The sequence below is a fragment of the Mus musculus genome, chromosome 12, assembly GCF_000001635.26.
Source record: "Mus musculus strain C57BL/6J chromosome 12, GRCm38.p6 C57BL/6J".
Classification (NCBI taxonomy): domain Eukaryota; kingdom Metazoa; phylum Chordata; class Mammalia; order Rodentia; family Muridae; genus Mus; species Mus musculus.
The window spans coordinates 86,041,563-86,054,328 of NC_000078.6; the positions used below are offsets into that span (position 1 = coordinate 86,041,563).

The window sequence follows — 12,766 nt, forward strand, 5'->3', positions numbered from 1 at the left end:
TTTTCTGTGAAAATGTACCAGATATGTAGTGGAATACTAATAATCTGAAGCTCAGAGCTGGTTTGGTGGTGCACACCTTTAATTCCAGCACTCAGGAGGCAGAGGCAGGAGGATTTCTGATTCCAACGCCATCCTGGGCTACACATAAAAACCCTGTCTCAAAAAAACAAACAAATTATTTTTAATCATAATTTTAAGAAAGAAAAATGCAAATAGAAAACATGTGAGACAGTTGAGTAGAAAGTGTATTCTGCCCCTTTGTTTGCCACATATTAGCCGTGTTGTCTACACAAACAGCTGGTCTTTCTGGACTAAGTTTGGCATAGGACGTTAGAAACACTAACTGGGCTGGAGAGATGGCTCAATGGTTAAGAGCACTGATTGCTCTTCTGAAGGTCCTGAGTTCAAATCCCAGCAACCACATGAATTGAGTTGTGATCCCTTTTCTGGGGTGTCTGAAGACAGCTACAGTTTACTTACATATAATAAATAAATAGGTCTTTAAAAAAAAAGAACACACTGTGACTTAGAAATATTTATATTTATCTGTTATATACTAGATACTTTGCTGTGCACCTGAATTAAAACAGCTGCCATGTCTTTTTCAAAGGGCTGCTGTGGAGGCCAGATGAGATAGTGCAAAGGAATGCATACATCTGCTAGCTTTCTGCTTTTGCTTTTTATTATCAAGTGACACCTCAAACAGTCTTAATCCTCAAAGGGCAAATACACATACACACACACACACACACACAAAAATATGTTGCTGGTTTTATTTGTAGTAAAGTTTGCAAGGAAGAGGTATTTGCACCCTACTTCACAGAGAACTCTCCAGCCATACTATTCTTGGCATAAATATTCAGTTAACACAAGTTTTCCTTTGTTGGTAGGTATTGTGTAACAAATTTTATCCCCAAACTTAGGGCTTTACAAGCCTTTCTTACCTCATGGTTTCTGTGGCTGGGGCTTCCTGATGCAGTGGCCATCTTTGGTTAAGGTTTCTCACGCAGGTGCAGTCAAGCTGGCAGCCAGGGACTCTGAGCTCAGTTTCCAAGCTCTCACTCTTGTGGGTGCTGGCTAGCCTCCATGTGGACCTCGCCGCAAACTGTCTGTCTGTCTGTCTGTCTGTGTGCACTTGGTCAGGTTGGGCCTTTCTGAATCTTAGCTGTAGAAGCTCACCCTTCCCCAAGATCCTCAGTGGCTGCCCCTGGAGGCATAGCGTGGTTAAGTGAAAAGGAAGATGTCCCACCAGACCCTCTTCCCTTCTGACCCCTAGAAGAGGAAACCCAACCACATGTGCTCACTTAGAAGAGACCCAGTGAGCAAAGCTGAGCACATGGAGCGGAGAGGCCAAACTTACCAGCACTTCGAGCTCAGACCTCAGAGCCTTGAGCAAAGTGAACCCACATGTAACTTTAGTTTTTTCAAAACCTACTTTTAATGATAGTCCTTAAACACTTGAACCTCTCTTCTAGCCCACCATGCACCAGAGGTAGTGGACAAGAAAGGATACAGGGAAGTAAACCTGCGCAGGTACGAATCCCATCTGGGTTGTCAGGAAATGAGCAATTCAGTTCACAGATCAGCAGTGGCAGCTCGGTCCACTGGCAAACACTTCACGGATACACCAACATTCAGTTCGGTAGTTGGGATAGCAAACACGAATCAGCAGCAGTGGTGAAGTTTTTTTTGGTGCGTTTCTCTCTATGGAGTCCCAGCAAATGGAGCTCAACTACGCAATGTAAGGCGAACCAATACTTGTGTGTAGTTAGCAATGAATCCTTCATTGCATGTCTTTTTCCATGTGGCAGAGTAGTAACTGTTCCCAAGGGACACTAATATGGGGACGGGCCATCGTGCCCTTCTTTTTCAGACCATCCTGAGAATCAGCGTCTTCTCTGTTAAGCTGTGGCTGGCTGTGGGCTCTCCTGGGTGGCCTTGGTTGTCAGGGAGGAAGAGGCTGTTTCCTGTTATCTTCTGGTTGCAGGATGACAAAATGACAGACTGGGGCTAGGAGCCATGTTACTTTAACTTGCAAAGAACTGTAGAACCAAAGCGTGAGCTCCTGAGAGACCTTACCAGACCGGATCTGGAGATTGCCTATTTGCATATGGATTACCTAAGGTGTGCTCTTGATGGAGATGTTTCTGTGGATAAGGAATAATTTCTGAGATGTGTTGTTAAATAGAAAATGAAGACTAGCAGAAAGCAAAGCACAGTGCAGGTCATGCTCCTGAAAAGGGGGCAGGGGGGGGGGCAGGGTTAGAGCCAGGCCGATGCCCACCTGTGAGATGGAAGTGCAAAGCCTGGGAGAGAGAGAAACGCTTAAATGGTGGGTCTGCTTTGTTCAGTTGACTTTAAATCACATTTATTTATCTTGTGTACACACACACACATTTCTGTGCAGTTTGTGGGAGTCAGTTTTCTCCTTCCATCATATAGAATCCAAAGATGTAACTCAGGTCATCAGAGTAGGCTTTGGCAAGCTCCTCTACCCACTAAGCCATCTCAGGCCCTGCTTCATTTTAGTTTGACTGTTAGTTTGTACTAATGCATATGTGTGTGTGTGTGTGTGTGTGTGTGTGTGTGTGTGTGTGTGTTAGTTTTAAATACCTCTTTCTTCCTTCCTCTTTTCCTTCTTTCCTTTCCTTTCCCTTCCTTTCCTTTCTTCCTTTCCTAACCCCCCCTCTCCCTTCCTTTCTTTTCTTTTCTCTTCTTTTCTTTCCATCTTTCTTTTTCTTTCTTTTTTCTTTCTTCCTTTCTCTCTTTCTTTCTTAAGAAAAGGCCTGGGGCCAAGAATAAGAACACTTGCAGTGAAAGCAAGAGGACTTGAGTTTGAACCCTTAGTACCCACTGTAGATGCTTGGCCCAGAAAGTGGCACTTATTAGAGGGTGTGACCCTGTTGCAGTCGGTGTGTTACTGTGGGTGTGGACTTTAAGACCTTCATCATAGCTAGCTGGAAGTCAGTTTTCCATTAATAACTTTCAGATGAAGATGTAGAACTCTCAGCTCCTCCTGCACCATGCCTGTAAGCCAGCCCCAATTAAATGTCCTTTATAAGACTTGCCTTGGTCAGGTGTCTGTTCACAGCAGTAAAACCCTAACTAAGACACCAACATACAAACCAAGCATAACCACACACGCCTATAACTCCACCATTGGTAGGCAGAGACAGGAAGATCCCAGCCTAACCGGCACACATAGGTTCAATGAGAGACCTGACTCAAAAAAAGTACAAATGAACAGCAGTAGGGCACAATGCCCTCTTCTGATATCCACATTGGAACATGCCTGCATACATACATGATACTTCCCACACACGCACCTCATGTACAAACAAGGAGAAGCATTGGAGGAAATGAGATTGTAGTTACTGTAACAGCTTTTAAACTCAGATTGTTTATGAGTTCAAAATAATATTACACACAAAACTGTAAATTCATCCACACATTTTCAATTTTTAAATGTTTTTATTATGTCCTTGAGCATTTTGCCTTTGTGTATGTGTACCACACACATGCCTGGTGTCAATAGAATTCAGAAGGGGGCACTGATGGCGCCTCCCGCTAATGGCGAGTTCTTACACTGCCTATATCTGTCATTTTTCTCATTGCTACAGTCCATTACCTGGCAGGAGCAGTGCAAAGGAACAAAGGTTTGTGTTGGCTTGTGGCTGAGAGGGCACAGTCCTGCATGCTGGGGAAGGGGAGGGGGTGGTGCTCATGCGGGCAAGAGTGTGGCTTGGGACTCCTCACATCTCTGTGGGACAGAAGCAGGACCAGCTTATAAAATGCCACCCCACCCTTCACCATGTGACCCACGTCCTCAGCAATGCCCCACTTCCAAATGGTTCCAGAACCTTCCTTAAAAGCACCACCAGCTAGGGACCAAGGGTTCGAACATGTGGGTGTGTGGGTGTGTTTCACATCCAGATCATCACGGGTTCCTAGAACTAAGGGTCTTGGGGTCCTCTGTCTCTGTCCTCTCGGCCTCATGCATTTTCTCCTCCTCCGTTTCCTTCCCTCTGTCAGCCTGGCTGACCTCCCTAGTCCCTACTCTCTGGTGCTTTCTCTGTGTGGAAACATCATGGGGCTGTGTGGTGTGAGCAACTCCAGCCTAGGGACCAAAAAGAACAGGAGTTGTGTTCTTTCTACAGAAGGGGGGCATCTCTCAGGGCAGCACTGAGGGCCTGGCTCACATGTCATAGCCACCTCCTGAAGTAGTTGCTGTGGTCAAGGGGATGTGTACTTGGATCAAGTGGGCTACCTTGCCACTGACCCAGGGAGGATAGAACTACTATTTCCAGTCTGGCCAGAAAAATCATCAGGAGAGGGGGATGGGACATCTCCCAAAGGGGTCAAAACCATAAGCAAATAAGGTCTATGGAACAAACAAAACAATGAAGTCCCCTGTGTTCCACATCAGACTTTTTAAAGTCTATTTTGCAAGTATAGGTTTTAAGCAAGATAATACAAGCAGTAAGCACTTCATGTTATGCCTGGAGACAAATAAATATGCCACTCTTCCTGTGTTCAGTACACAGTACAGTGGGGTCAAGCACATTCGTGTCAGGAGCTGGCACCACTGTCCATGTGGAGGCTTTCCATCTTGCAACACTGCCTCCCTGTACCTATTCAGTGAAGCCCTGTGCACCACAGCTCCCATTCTGCTTCCCGTCCCTGTGGGTTTTACTAACGAGAAGCCTTACATAAGTGGCAGCATGCATCCTGTGACCTTTGTGACTGGGTTATTTCAGTTAGCATGATGTTCTTAGGGTTCATCTGGGTTGTAACGTGTATCAGAGTGTCCTTCCTGTTTCAGGCTGACTACTACTCCATCGTGTGAGCATGCCTGTTTGGCTTGTCTGTTCATCCAGCAGTGAACACTAGAGTTGCTACCACCTTCTGGCTGTTGTGTTTAGTGTTGTTGTGATCGTAGCCATGCAATTATCTATTCAATCTCTGTGTTTGTTTCTTTTGCATATACACATTGGAGTAGAATTAACTGGATATCGTAATTCTTTTTTTTTTTTTTTCTGAGATATAGTTTCTCTGTATAGCCCTGGCTGTCCTGGAACTCACTTTGTAGACCGGGCTGGCCTCAAACTCAGAAATCTGCCTGTCTCTGCCTCCCAGGTGCTGGGACTAAAGGCATGGGCCACCACCACCCGGCTCATAATTCTATTTTTAAGGTTGTTGAGGACCATTAAGACTGGTGCTAGTGTCCATAGAGAGAATTCTATTTTGCATTCTGCCAGCAATACCCAAGAGTCATTTCTCTGTCTTCACCAATGTTCATCATCTTCTAGGGGCCCTATGTGCATACTACTGGATTTCCTGTGGCTTCTTTGTATGTGCACTCTATTTTGGTCATAGCCACTCCCCGCTCTGCTCTTACACCTCCTTGTGCCTCCGCTTTTCCCTTATCAAATTGTGTCCCCTCTACTTTCATGTCCTTTTTTGAGGGGGACCCAAGGAGTTTAGTAGGGGTTGCTTAAAGGAATGTGGGTGAGGGGCTGCTTCCAGGCACCCTTCTGTTGACTGTGATGTCCCTTAGTCCCTTACCATGCTTCTGAAATCAGCTGTGCTAATGAGCTATGAGGTATGCCACTGGCAGCATCAACCTGTGAATGATGGGACAGGCATAGCCTGGAGCATCTTTTAGCGTCATCCTTACAGAGGTTAAAGTTGTGGATGGATAAACTTCCAAGGAAAGAGTGTGAGGAAGAACAGCACAGTGACCAGGGCTGAGAAGGAGCCCTGGGAGAGCCCAGCTGGTGGCCCCTATAGACATCTGAGTATTTTAGACTCCAGAAATGCATAATATAGGGACTGTTGAACTAATATGCTGACACAGGTGCCTTTTTAAAATTGTCTGGGGATAGATTTTTGTTTAGATTATTTCCTGTGACTCATGCTCCACAGAACCCTTTCGAATATTCGGAACAGTGTCATGTAGTAGCGGCTGACGTTTGTCAAGTTACTTCCACATTACAGAGGAAGAACATAAGCACAGAGACTGTGGTTTCTCTGAGTTTGTACGTGCAGTGCACATCGCAGCTGCTGGGATGATGGCCTGGGGTCGCTGGAGGCTAGGTCTTCAGAGAAGCTCAGAACATGAGTTCTGCCCTTCTGATGCTTGGGAACTGAGCCTCCTTGGCACGTGCCATCTCCCTCAGCTGCTTCTGGAATAGAATACACCACTTCTCTCAGCTTCCTCTCAACTCTCTCATAAGAACAGTGGTTTGTCTTTTATGTTTTGCATTTTGGTTTGTTTGGTTGTTTTGTTATTTAAGACAGAGACTGTGTAGTTAAGACACACCTGAAACTCACCTTGTGTACCAGGCTGGCATAGAGTTCAGGGTGATTCTCCCATCTTAGCCTCCCTAGTCTTAGGATTACAGGCGTGGATCTCCATGCCCCAGTTCACAGAGACTTTTAAACTGTGAGTCATGACCTAGCAGCAGTGGGTCACTGAATCAATTAGCAGGTCACATTCAGGTTCGTGAGGCCCAGTCAGTAGCATCTTCGCGGTTATTTGAATTCAGCTGTGGTGTGAATCAGCCACCAATACAACGCTGGAGCTTGTGTTTGCTCTCCAGGGTGTGCTGGCCTGACAGTACCAGAACACTCAGGCTCACAGCCATCAACTGCTCCCTAGCCCCAGTGGAGAAAATGGAATAGAAAGAGAAGATTGCCAGGGTCTGTTCAAGTCATAACACGTGTGCTCCACGACCATTTAAGACTTTTTTTCTAACAGTACATTGTGGTCTTACTTTAAAGGCCACTTTGGTCTCTGTTTTTTCCTTCCGACCTTCGTCTGGCACTTGAAACCCCACTTTTCTGACCTTCAGGGACAGATCTGTACCCAGTGGCCTCTGTGATTCAATGGTGCTATGTCTACAACAGGAGGACGAGGCTGGAGTTTTACAGATGCAGAGTCGCTGTTCTAGAATGCAGGAGAATCCCTACTAGTGGCAGTCGGTCTGCTCTTTTGAACTCAACTGCATAAACTCCATCTCAAAGCCCACTAAAGATTTACTACAATGAGCTAAAAACATGTCAAATAGCATTAAAGCCAAAGTTGAAAGAGTTATAAATAGCAAAAACAAGATTATAGGCTTCCTTTTGAAATGGCTCAGTGGGTAAAGGCACTTGTCACCAAGCTCAGTTACCTGAGCTCAGGGTAGAAGGAAGGAGCTGCTCCCTCAGGCTGTCCGCTGACCTCCACGTGACCATGACATGAACATGCACAAAAGTAAATGTGAAGAAATGTTTCAGTCAGATTGAAGGCCAGTTCTGCTTGTTCCTTGCCACCACAGAATGGCTGTAAGAGAGTCAGAACTCTTTATAAAATAATTATTCTTACAGAGATTATTCTACAATTTTTTTTGTTGAGATAGGGTTTCATTGTGCAACCCTGGCTAGCCTGAAACGCACTAGGATCCACCAGCCTCTGGCTCCCAAGTCCTGAAATTAAAGGCGTGCACTACCACACCCAGCCGCAAATCTAAATTTGTATATGTGGACAGAAATAATCAGATATACTTAGGTAGATTGTGCTTCAAAACTGACATCACAGAATTAGAATCCAAGAGGTTTAATTTAGATCAGCTATGCAATTTTTAAATTTTCATAAAAGGGTAGATATTAAATATCCTTATGCTAAAAAAAAATAAAAAGGGCTGCCCCATATGTAAAATAGACTTCCCTCTGGATATCACTGTCACACATGTAAAGTGGCCTTCCCTCTGGATATTACTGTGTATGTGCAGGGACAGGAAGAACTGTTCCACCCAGCCACATTGGCAAGTCATCCAGAGACACATTTCTGTTTCATGATGTTATTTTATTAGTAGATTTACCTGGTGGTTCTATTAAGAAAAAGGAACCACAATAAGAAAACTATAATAAGAAAAACAGGTTAGTAAAAATCAAATATGTTTTCAAAAATGATGTGCATTTTTCCTAGAAAAAGAGTTAGCCTGGTGAAGTGGTACACATCTGTAGTACTGACAAGGGAATGTTAGAACAGAATCACGAGTTCAAGGCCAGCCTGGGCAAAAACTTCATCTCAAGTAAAAAGGCTTATTGTATAAAAACAATAACAATAGTTCCTTAAAATAGCCTTATACTAAAAACTATTCGCACATTTGCAAGTAGAACATCTTGGAGCTCATGTTGGTGTTGACATCTATGGCTTAGACCAAGTGCCTTCATTGTTCATTCACAATTAAAAGGGTTCTGGGAGGGTTTGGAGTTAAAGCCAGCTCCCAGCGGGTGCTGGTCCTGGTAACCCATGCCCCACAACTGCCTTCCCGTTACCCTGGGCTGGCTTAGCTTTAATCAACCCCTCACAGCTGTGTCACCCGGGGAAGGGTTTTATGAAATGGATCTGATGTTCTTGTGTGCCTGTGTTGTTCATTCCTAAGGGCTGGAACAGTGCCCAGCAAGGTGAGGGGCAGAGCGTGGCCTTCGCCCCAGCTGTGCCTTTCTGCCAGTGTCACTCAGGCTATAAATAAGGGGATTAGGCCATTTCCCTTCTCATCAAACTAGAAAGATGCCAGAGGACACTACCAGGCAGCTCCGACCAGTTGGAAAGGCTTTAGGGACTGACCTAAGAGATAAAGATCTTTTCATTTATATGAATAAATACAAAACAAAATTTAAAACCCAACACCACATAAAATGAGCATGGTGGTGGTGTATGCCTATAATCCCATCACTTGGGAAGTACAGAAATGTAAGGTCATCCTTAGCTTGGGCTGAGGACAAGTTCAAAGCCAGCATGGGATACTTAAACAATACATTTTTTAGCTAGGCATGGTGTACCAAGCCTTTAATCCTAGCACTTGGGACCAGAGGCAGGTAGATCTCTGTGAGCTGCAGTGTAGGCAGGGCTACATAATAGAAAAGCCCTGTCTTAAAAACAAACAAACAACATTTTCCTTGCTTCAAACGTTATCAAACCTTGAGAGACTAAAAATAACAAAATCTGTCAGGCTGTGGTGGTACACACCTTTAATCCTACACTTGAGAGGCAAAGGCAGGTGGATCTCTAAGTTCAAAGCCAGCCTGATCTATACAATGAGTTATAGGGCAACCAGAGCTACACAGAGAAACCCTGTCCTGAAGACAAAGCAAATAATAATAATAATAAAAATTAGAAACTCATTCAATTTTAAGTTTCTGGTTGAGGTTTTGGCCTTGCCTCGTGGCCCAGAAGTGACAGTCCTGCCTTTCCTAAGCACCTAAAGCCTGTGGGTTGTGTGAGCTCCTAGGAAACGGCTGTCTTTCCCCTTGAGACAGCTGCTGAGCTGGCCGTGGGAGCCCGAGTCCTGATGTATGGATTGGCACTTAGCACCCCAGCGTCTGGCTGTTGCACAAACCTACTTTGCAGCATTAGTCGGAGGTTTCTCACACCTGCTGTTGATTGTCTTCCATATTTCCCAACAGTAAGCTATCCACCAAGCAACTCCCGTGCAAATATTTAATTGACAGAAATGCTCAGGATGGTGTGAGAATGTACAAGACATGGCCTCTGTACTTCCAAGAGTGTAGGGGGAGGTGCATGGTGGGTTGTTCCCGAAGTCGCAGCAGTCCATGGGGGAGTCCAGACCTAGACCAGAAACAGAAGCACGTGGGTTGTTTCCCAGAGCTGCTGTCCAGGCTCTGCCTCCTGGAGTGTAAGAACCCAAGCCTGCTCCTGCCGCAGCCGTGCTTTCTGTCTGCAGAGACCGCATAGCACTCACTCACGTGGCAAATCTCGGGGCAAGAAGAGTGCCCTTCTCTGTGGCCATAAGCATGCAAATAGAGAGGCAAGCTTAAGAAAATCTGGGTTTGTGGGTGTCTGCTGCTGCAGTTCTCAGTAATTTCCACAGGTGAAACTCTAAGAAATGTGATGTCATAGTTTAAAATACTAGAACAGTCCCATAAGCAAAAGTGGACAAAACAGCCAGTTCTAGATCTGCAAAGACTGATACTAAAGTCACATGGTGCAAAATGAACGCTTGCATGGCCAGGGAAATTGGAGGGAATAAGAAATGAATTATAAGCCATAGATCAGAACTGTGGCACACACATTTCCACATTCTGTTCGAAAAGATAACTGAGGTGGGCTGGCCGAATGGCACATTAGACCCAGAGATGTGTTTAGAGAACTTATCTGGAGTGCAGAACGTGGGGTGGGGAGATGGAAGGCCAGCCGTGAGGGCCTAACAGATCTATAAGTGGAATTAAGGAAAGAAAAAGTGGGAAATGGATCCTTTTGAGAAGATGATGATGCAAATGCATCAAGAGAGAACAGGACTCTTGTCTCAAAAGGCTGAGAGCCAAGGAGGAAGTCACCTGACATTGACCTATGACCTTCACCATGAGCATCTGAACACACACTCACACAGGAAAGCATACACACTTGAGGGGAATGAGCAACCACATTGTACATGCCTTGGGAATCAAGCAAACAAGAAAAAGATAATCATAAAGACCTTTCTGCCAATCTTTTCGTTCATTCGTTCGCTCATTCATTCATTTTTCAGTGCCAGTGGTCAACCTCAAGTTTCCCACCACTCATCTCAGGCAGCTTACCACCATCTAGAACCCCAGCTCTAGGGGAGTCTGATGTTCCATTTTTAGACTAGGAGCTATCAGGAACCTTTAAGCACATGCTGGGGTCAGGCTAGTTCCCAAAGCAGCCAACTCCCACCCGTGGAACTGCTGTGCATCTCAGGGAAGCTGGGCTTGTGCTCATACACCTCCCCCACAAACATAATCAGTAATTATTTTTTTAAAAAACAACTATTTCTTAAACCTATTTTAAATTGTAAGCAGTCGAGGAAAGGATAGATTCAGAGCAGGGCAACTGGGCAAGGCCTGGGAGTGTCCTGCTGGCTCCTTAGCGAGTACTTTCCCAAAGCTGGAAAGTGAGGAGCAGGCACCAGGAGCATGAGGTGAGTACGGGTCAGATCTCAAAGGCACATAGGGGACTTTTTTACCTCACAGTTTGAAAATGCTGACACTGACCCTGAAAAGATGGACACTTTTGGTATCTTCAATTTCAATAAACAAGAATAGGGAGTGTGAATGTTAAAGCTTGTTTATTTTGGATGGAGGAGTCTAACTGTTGTTGCCAAGGCTGCCTTTGAATGCCTAGGCTGACGCGATCTTCCTGCCTCAGCTTCCCATGTACCTGGGACTACCCAAGGGCACCACTGGGCATAATGAAGGGCTGCTGCTTCTGGACATGGCAGCTTTGTCTGTTGTGCCAGCTGCTCAGGAGACTGCAGCAGCCTGATGACTTGAGCCTTGGAGGTCAGGGTCAGCCTGGGCAGCTCCGTAAGACCCAGTCTCTTTACAGAGTAGTCAAGTAAACAAGGGTAAATGGTTTTTAATCCCCAGCAAAAGGAACCAAAGTCACCCAGAAAGCAGCAGCAACAGGACACAGATGTTTTAGGATGGATTGGAGCAGACGTTAAAATTAGTTTGTGCTCTGGGTGAGCTTCCTTGGTTAGGGACAGCCCTTGTTAGTTGTCAGACAGAGAGTTGCCCTTTAGTCACTGACTGCTTGATGCTCTTTTCCAGACCCTGCTCACACTAACAGATGAACCAGAGACTCCAAGGGAAGAAGAACCTGCTGTGCGCTCCTGGGAGCTTGACGGAGGCTAAGCCTCCACGGTGCTGTGAGGGGTCCATAGTATTTTTTTGCTGCCTCTGAGTCCCCAAGGCCTTTAAGCAGAAGTGACAGTAGATGCTTGCCATCAGCCAGCCCAGACTTTTACCAGGACAACAGGGAACAGACCCTGTGGGTTTGGATGAGATTGGCAGTGGGGACTGTCGCCTGATGCGTGTCCCCAGCAGAACACCTTTCAGAGTGTGCCTTTCCCTGCCCTCCCCCTGCCCTGCTAGGTCCCTCTGTCTCTCCTCCTGCTGCTCACAGATGGTATAAAGGAGGCTCTTTGGCTATTTGCATCTGGCTTTTGCTGCTTTTCCAGATTGAAATATTAAGTTTATTTTATTTTGTACAAGCTTCAGATCCCAACATCAACCACCAAACTTGATCTTCCCTTTCCCGAGAGTGTGGGGGGTGGGGAGCCAACAGCACCGGCTCCCCAGAGTGGGGAGGCAAGTAGGCGGCTGCCATGGTCCAGGCGCCATTTGGAATTACTGACTTCTAAGATTAATAAAGTAATTCAACTTTTCTTTCCTGTTTTTTTTCTATTCACTAATTTTCCGCCAGTCAATATCCTTTCCCAGGGCTCAAATGAACCAACTTTTCATCTTGTTTGATATTTCATTGTTGGACAGTTTTTCAGTTTTCATTTTAGAATAGGAGCTATCAAAAAGCTTTAAACAGATGCTGGGGCCAGGCTAGTTCCCAAATCAACCAACTCCCACACGTGGAACTGCTGTGCGTCCCCACTCCCTAAGTGTCCTTCAGCAGACCTAGTCATTGTAGTCCTCAGGGGCAGGCACAGGGGTGGTGTGAATGTGCCCAGTTCCCTCAGCCTCTCCATACAGTTCCTCTGGGCGAGTGCCGCACACAGACGGGGCCTGTATAGTGGCCCATGCCTGTCATCCCAGCATGAGGAAGGCAGGGGAATTGCCATGAGCTAAACACCAGGCTGGGCTATGCTATGTAGTAAGTTCAGAACCAGCCTGGAAAACAATCGATGAGAATTTGTCTCAATAAACTGAAGAAGAGAAGATGGAGGAAGATGAAGACAGAAAGGGGGACTTAGATGTCTTTTTAGTGCATGGATTGGATTCA

General features: G+C 45.6%; 1 protein-coding gene across 27 annotated transcripts in view; it reads left to right on the forward strand.

Annotated features, from left to right (window-relative positions):
• Positions 1-12,198, forward strand: part of Ttll5 (tubulin tyrosine ligase-like family, member 5) — a 229,068-nt gene extending 216,870 nt beyond the window's left edge. For 23 of the 27 annotated variants that reach the window (XR_003950060.1, XM_006515989.4, NM_001364627.1 and 20 more), the window contains one exon: positions 11,581-12,198. Coding sequence is in view for 9 of the 27 variants with exons in the window: in NM_001347395.2 (NP_001334324.1) it covers positions 11,581-11,603 (23 nt within the window). In the remaining 18 variants the exon portion in view is untranslated. Of the gene's footprint in view, positions 1-3,620; positions 3,657-11,580 lie in introns of those variants that run through there. The other 4 variants (XM_030246774.1, NM_001364625.1, XM_006515995.4 and 1 more) reach the window with 2 other exon arrangements.
• Positions 12,199-12,766: the final 568 nt, after the last annotated feature.